This window comes from Vicia villosa, unplaced genomic scaffold (assembly GCF_029867415.1).
Source record: "Vicia villosa cultivar HV-30 ecotype Madison, WI unplaced genomic scaffold, Vvil1.0 ctg.001282F_1_1, whole genome shotgun sequence".
NCBI classification, from domain to species: domain Eukaryota; kingdom Viridiplantae; phylum Streptophyta; class Magnoliopsida; order Fabales; family Fabaceae; genus Vicia; species Vicia villosa.
In genome coordinates, this window is record NW_026705559.1 from 427,175 (window position 1) to 434,663 (window position 7,489).

Here is a 7,489-nt window from a genome sequence, read left to right on the forward strand (position 1 = left end):
GACACCTTGATTGCAACCGCTGTGGTGTAAATTAATCACAATTTATTTTTTAATGTAAAAACGGTGAATAACAATATCCATATCTGCCAATGTCGTTTTGTCTCAGTCGTTTTCACGATCGCATATTGTTTTTTTAAACCCTAAAAATTACTATTATCTTTCTATTGATAGTTTTTCTTTAATATTTAATATCAATCATTCCAAAGTTTCTATAAAAAGGCCTTCCTTTACCCTAGTAGAATTGCCTATGTTGTTGTTGGTGTAGGTTACAAAGGTATTACAAACCTGCACACTCTGCACTCTCCTCCATCTCTTTACTGCTAATATTCTACTTTCACACCTCTTCCCATACCCTGCTACTTTCACTTTCCTCACCTCCTCAGCCTCTATTTTTCTGCACTTTCTTTCCTTCCATTCCTCCCTGTCTCTTCATGGATGAGGACATTTTGAGAACTTTGGAAAGTGATGAAAGCAGCATGGACATGATGACAATGATGATGCAAATGGAAAAGTTTCCTGAATTCAATGAGCCTTTTTATAGCAACAACAACAATCTCAATCTCAATCTCAATAACACCGAAAATGAGTTTCCTTATGGAAACTCAAATGTAACCTATCCTCAACCATTCTCTTATCCTCAACAACCAATGACAATGACACCATCTCTTCAACACAACGGAGTTCAAATTCCATCCGGGAGAATCAACAACACTCCGCTTTCGTCGTACTCAGATAAAAAGAACTCAATGGCGGCCATGAGAGAGATGATATTCCGTATGGCGGTTATGCAACCGATTAATATAGACCCGGAAACAATCAAACCGCCAAAGAGAAAGAACGTGAAGATTTCGAAAGATCCACAAAGTGTAGCAGCGAGACATAGAAGAGAAAGAATTAGCGAAAGAATAAGAATCTTGCAGAGATTAGTCCCTGGTGGAACAAAAATGGACACAGCTTCAATGTTAGATGAAGCAATACATTATGTGAAGTTCTTGAAGAAACAAGTTCAAACATTGGAACAAGTTGGAGCAAATAGACCTATGAATGTTGCTGGATTCCCAGGAATGATTTCTAATGGAAATTTGAACTACTCTTCTTTTCTTAGAGGTTGTTCATCACCTTGTCAAATGGTGGGTCCCACTTCCAAACAAATGCTTAGTTGATAAAGGATATAGAGAAATCAGATTTTGATTGATATATGAAATTATGGATTTGATTTCATGTCCAATATTTATTGAAATACTTATGCATACTATTGTTGGATATGGTTTTGAGGTTAATGTTGGAATATTGTAAGCAAGAGTTATAAGCTAATAATGAATATGTTTTTGTTGTCCAATCTTTTTAGCTTAATTTGTACTTTTTGTTTTATTACTTGTGTCTAATCAGAAAGAATGTCAGATAAGTGTTTGAATAATTTAAAACAAGCAAATCTTTTTGAATGATCTAGGCTCATACACGTTCTTTGGAAAATCTTTTGAATGATCTTGACTCGGACATATGCTGTTTTTTGTTTTCTAAATGTCTTAACTGTGTAAGGAGCAATTTTTGGTTTCTTGGTGATCTGCTTCTCATTGGGGGATATATCACATGCATATGATTCAGAGTTCAGTCAACTTGTGCACCTAAAGCAAAGTCAATATTATTAATGATATTCAGACACATATTTTTTTTCTTATACATGCAAAACTTGTAAATCATATTTGTTCCTGTAATAGAACAAGAAATCGGTGATGCGTTCTTATGGTGCGGTAGTGAGAGTCTTCGGTGCGGCAGAATGAGTTGGACTTGAAAGTTATCACTCCAATGTTTAAGTTGGTAATAATTGAGATGTATAATTTGCAAGAGTGAAAATGAGAGAATACATGTTATGGTGCGTGACAATGTTTTTAATCGGGAGATGGTTAAACCATCTCCGTTTAATTCCACGCGAGTGGCGAAGGACCGTCTGATTATATCTGACTAACTGTGGTTGATGGTTAGGTAGTCCGGATCAGGTGTGAGAACCTCTAGTGAGGTATGTTTGTTGTATTTTAGTGGTGATATTTCGGGTTAGGCATTTGTAATTGGGTCGGTTTTGCTATGCCTTTGACTGACCTGAAACAATTACCTCCAAATCCTTAATGCGACGTGGGAAGTGAGGATTGTTTTGGAAGCATTGACATCGAAATTAGGGACTTTCGTCTTTACCGCCTTGGATGATTACCTTGGGTAGATTTTCACCTCAGAGAAGGGAAACTGAGGAGTGAGCCTATTGAGCGGGATGGATGGCCTCGGGAACAAGCGCACTAAATGCTCATCTTGTAACTAAAACGTTTTGCAAAGTACGTCTTACATGTGGCTCTATGTCTATAGGTAGAGGTGACTCTTTTAGGGTACTTGAGTGTCGTGAGGAATCGAGATTTAATCAACACTGTTGGTGGTAATTGTGCTCTTTTCCAAGTTTTCAATTTTTCGATCGTGTGGTTGTGCATGGTTAATATATGAAGGCTAAATGGTAAATCAAATCCTTCTTTCACTTTGCTCTTGAGAATTAAGGACTTTAGGGTTATAATCCGTTGCATTTCAACTCCACATTATATTGCTTCTCTTTTTCCTGATCTTACTATTATGCTTCGATGTCTTTCGCTAAGTATTAAGAGATACTTCTTTCAAAGGTAATGACTTTCCCTCGTTTTACTATTTTTGCTTATCATTCATCATGGTTCTCGGAGAGATTGTCATGGAGGACTCAAAAATGAATAGTGTTGCCAAAGATAGAGGGGTTGATGTTGGTCTTGACCCCAGGGAAATTGTTAGGGGCTTTTCTTTTCCAAATTTTCCTTTGACAAATCCAATTGACATAGATGACTTCAAACAGGAATGAAAAGCCCAAACTTACTTTAGGACGCGCAGTCGTGCCGTTGATTGTGACCCTACTGATGGTGAAGTGATGTGGTGGCTATAGTCTCAATCGCGTGTTTCTAATCATAATCGTTCTTTTTTATGTGTTGGTAGTGAAGATGAGATAGATCATAGTAATCACTAGATTGACCTAGAGCCCATAAACGAAGATCCAACATTGTGGGTGAATCAAAAGACATTAGACATTGTTTATGTTTTTGCCTACAAGGGAGATTTGAACCATGCTTTCACCAATGTGGGATCCTTATTTGAATTAGAGGGGGGTTTTCTCTACCCATAAGAGGACAAACGATTGTGCATAATGTTTTATAGATGTCTTCTTCATCTTCCTCTTTATGAATGCTTATTCTTTAAGATAGGTCTCCGAATTCCTTTCAATGACTTGGAGGTAGGGAATATTAACCATATGGGATCGCTCGTACGCATGTACTTACGAGAGTTAGGTCTACATCAAGGTATTCCAATACTAGAGAAATTAGAAGAGGAGTGTACCAACCCTTACGGTCTTTTTTTACTTTCTCAACATTCAGCGCAACTTGAAATACTCAAAATGTGGTCAGGGCTTACTCTCTCTCATGCAAAAAGGAAGATATTGGAGGAGAATATCGATGATATGAAAATTTTCAAGGGCCGATACTACCTATTTAAGCCCTTCATAGAGGTTGCTCATGTGATTATTTTTATTGCTCAACCTAATACACTAGAAAAATGTGTTATGATAAATTCCCTAAATTCTGGTGTCAAAATTATTTCTTGGATGAACAGGGAACTTATGTTTATCTTCTTAATGACATGTCTCAAAAGGAGACCTATTTGAATAATAAGTTTGTGGCCTTTTGAGAAGATTTGGGCTTTGCTGACGGTGTCGGGAACTCCACTATTGTGTAAAAGATGCACAAGAGATGATACATAGTGGCTTATCTACTAGTGGAGACGACCACCAAATAGGAAAGGCTCAATATCTTTGGTAAAAGAGGGGTGGAAGACTTCTCTTTTTATTCTTTTTCCGTTTCAAATTGGGTATTCTTAATTTTTTCTTTCTTTTCCCTTTTCCTTGCATATACGACATACTGTTTGGGACCTTGCTGATTTTAGAAGAGGAACACTCCTAGGAAATTTTTGTCATCCAACACCCTAGTTCTTCCTTATTTAGTGTAGTCAGAGATGTGAAATCCTTCTAGTTAGCCTTTGGGTGCGGATGTTCTAAGGTCATTGCCAAGGGTAATTGGTGAAGGCCCATCTGCAAGAGATGATGATGGTGTTCATTATGCTGGAGAGTCGATCTTTAAAAGACCTCAAAGTGGGGAGTCAGATTCAGTAAGGCTTGGAAAAGGGGGAACCTTGTCACCGATCTCAGTGAATCCGTATTTTATTTATAAATAGGAATACATATATTTCTCGAGTAAGTCCAAAGTTAATCTTTGAGAAGAGATGGCCGAAATGTCATATCAAGTGCGCAGGGCTTTTGTTATCTTTGCTTTCAGAGCTGCAATTAAGGGTGAAGTCTTTGAGCACAAATGTCTTCAAAAGGGGACAGAGATGTCTAAAGAGGTTTGTCACCCTTGTTATTGAGAGGGATTAACTTTTCCATGAACATACAAGGTTGGTAATCTCTTGAGGGAAATTGATGAGAAAGTGCGAGCATTCTTGTATCCTTACCTATTAGCTTAGAAAATGCATGTGTTGACTCGAGCAATAATAGAAAGGGACACCATGTTGATTATAGTTCATAAGGTGTTGTTTGACACTGAGTCTTCCATTGCCAATATAAACAAGGATTTGGATTCTTCTCATAAGACAATAAGGGATATGTAATTATCCTTAACTAGAGTCTAGGAAGCTTTGAAGAAGGCTCGAGATGCGACCTTAGAATAATCACATGTCTAAAGAGTATGTGAAGGAAGTGTGCGAAGGAAGTGGATGTCAGTTACTTTATTATGCAATAAGATTTTGAGAATTCTTTGTATTAGTGGATATTTGGTTGAGCTTCTTCCTTGACTTTGGATGCCAACAGGAGATCGACAATGAAGTCCTTATATTCTGCTTGGTTATTAGTGGTGACAAACTAGAAGTGTAAGGATACCTCTTGTGTCATCCTGAATTCACCCTCTAAGATGAGGCTGACGCCACCTCTCTACTGTTTAATGACCCATCTATGAACAGGGCTCACGTTGAACTTTTCTCTAAGGTGGTCAATGTCATTTCTACTATAAAGTTGCCAACACTTGAGTTTTAAGTGCTTTCCTCGATTTTAATGAGCCATCGAACTCAAAGATCTCAATGGAACATTTCGGTTCGTAAGATATGGCCTCTGAATGACCTTCTTAAAGGGTTGGTCGGTTCAAACGATAATGGTGTTTACCATAAATTGACATCGTAACTAACAATAATTCAATCTTCTATATCTTTTGACAGCGTGTTTTCATCCCCGCTAGCATTTTGTATGTGAAGTACATCATGTTTTGAGTGGAGTCTATTTCTAGGATGAGGATGACACTAACTGCTTTCACGGATGCAACAAGGTAAAGGAATACTGTTTCTCTAAGAGCTGGTGTAATACGGTGAACTGACTTTATCGAAATGTCGCGGTATGCAAGAGTCGCCACCGACTTTTATTTTATCCAAATTAACAGAAAGGCTAAAAGAACAGGAAAAACCTTTTAAATAAAAACTGAGTTCGGGGGGTAATTTATACAAAGGGAAGGTGTAAGCCACCCTTTGCATCCATGGTTTTCCATGGGCTCTTAATTGCTTTGCTCTTTGAAACCAAAAGTTTAGAAATGTAGAAGAAGAAGAAACAAGGACTTTAGCTCGTAAAATGAGCGTAGCCTTATTGAAGTTTTTTAAGAAGAAGTGTAATAAAAAGATTTTTAAACTAGAGCAAAGCAATTAGGGAAAAATTACCTGGTTAGATGAAAAATGTTCTTTTAGCCTTTCAGGGCTATCCATACCATAGGAGGGTAGGGAAGTCCTTTTATTTGGAGGTTGAAGGGTCGTCGAATTATCGTTCGCCACAAGACTGTCCCTGCCATATAGGGGCAGGTAGTTGATCAGTGCATTTTGATGCACGTTCTTCCATGTTTGTACTCAAGCATTTCTTCGGTTTGTTTTATTTATTTTTATGTTTTAATATGTTTTTATATTTTATTTTATTTTTGCACTTAATTGTTTTTCGTATTAATTTTTCAGCATTAGCAGTCTGCACGGAAACGATCATATCTGGAGTTTCAGGAGTATGATTGAAGCGTTCTAATAATCGACGAAAATCTAAGAGAAAGAGCTACAATTCTTATGTTGGAGTCGAAGTTAGAATCGAACTGTAGCAGGGCCAGAAAATTCGTTGAAGTTGCAGCACTAGTTTTAGTTAAGTTTCGGGTCAATTGGTTTTGGGCCTGGGTCGTATGTTTGACCCAGTTGGATTGTAAAACGAGTTGTGGTATTTTTCCCTTAGGGTAGCAGCCGCGTCACTATTCACTGGTTACTATTCATCATGAAACACTATTCACGATTTGGAAGTTTTTGCACGAACTCATGGAGAACTAATCGCTTTTGAGTCGATCTACTGTAATTTAGGTTCCAATACTTGAGATTATTATAATGTTAATTCTAGTTTAATTCCTTTCGATTATATTTTGTGTTTATGTTTGCTTAATTCAATTACATGAGATATATTGATTAAATTTGATTGATTGTATGATCCTAACATAGACGCGTTATGTTTGCTTAATTCGTACCGTGTCTGATCGATCGTGTTTGCTTAATTCATGATAATTTATCCTGTTTGCTTAATTCGGACATTAGGATCGCACATCTCGCAAACCTCACAGCGCTTGTCATTGAGTTTGCATCCAAATAGGATTAGAATCCGCTTAGGGAATTAAAATTATGATAATCGATGATAGTAGGAACTGATTCAGTAGATTGGCTTATTTCCAAAATCACTTTTTCAAAACAGCTTATTTTCATAATCACTTTTGGTAATCATTTTTTCGACCAAACCAAACCCCCCCAATTTCGATTTCGGTTAGTAAAACCCAAGAGTCCTTGAGAGACGATACACGAGTTACCGTTACCGTCGTTACTACAGTTTTGCAAATTAACTCGTTTTTGACCCGCGCGCAACAGCGGATCAAATTGGCGCCGTTGTCGGGGATCGAACCCGGGTCCCTTTCCTGTATCATTTGGTTTCCTTTACATTTTGCTTGCTGTTGATTATGTTTCAAAGTGGGTGGAAGCTATCCCCACTAGGACTAATGATTCTAAAGTTGTTGTAGAGTTTGTCAGGTCTAATATCTTTTGCAGGTTTGGAATACCGCGAGCTATCATCAGTGACCAAGGCACTCATTTCTGTAACCGCACCATGGAAGCTTTACTCCGGAAGTATGGAGTTGTGCACAGAGTCTCTACTATCACCCACAGACTAATGGGCAAGCTGAGATCTCAAACAGGGAGATCAAACAGGTTTTAGAGAAAATGGTGCAACCAAACAGGAAAGACTGGAGCCGTCGTCTAGAAGACGCACTTTGGGCTCAAAGGACAGCTTTCAAGACACCCATTGGGATGTCTCCTTATCGACTTATTTTTG

General features: G+C 37.9%; 1 protein-coding gene across 1 annotated transcript; it reads left to right on the forward strand.

The window, feature by feature from the left end:
• The first annotated feature begins 216 nt into the window (after nucleotides 1–216).
• Nucleotides 217–1,417, forward strand: LOC131634353 (transcription factor HEC2-like). The gene has a single exon (XM_058905005.1). It carries the CDS (start codon nucleotides 432–434, stop codon nucleotides 1,161–1,163), a length of 732 nt encoding a protein of 243 aa, XP_058760988.1. The 5' UTR covers nucleotides 217–431; the 3' UTR covers nucleotides 1,164–1,417.
• The last annotated feature ends 6,072 nt before the right edge of the window (nucleotides 1,418–7,489 follow it).

What these genes read in the sequence shown, in the direction of transcription:
- LOC131634353 (XM_058905005.1), top strand. Translation starts at nt 432, where the DNA reads ATGGATGAGGACATTTTGAGAACTTTGGAAAGTGATGAAAGCAGCATG.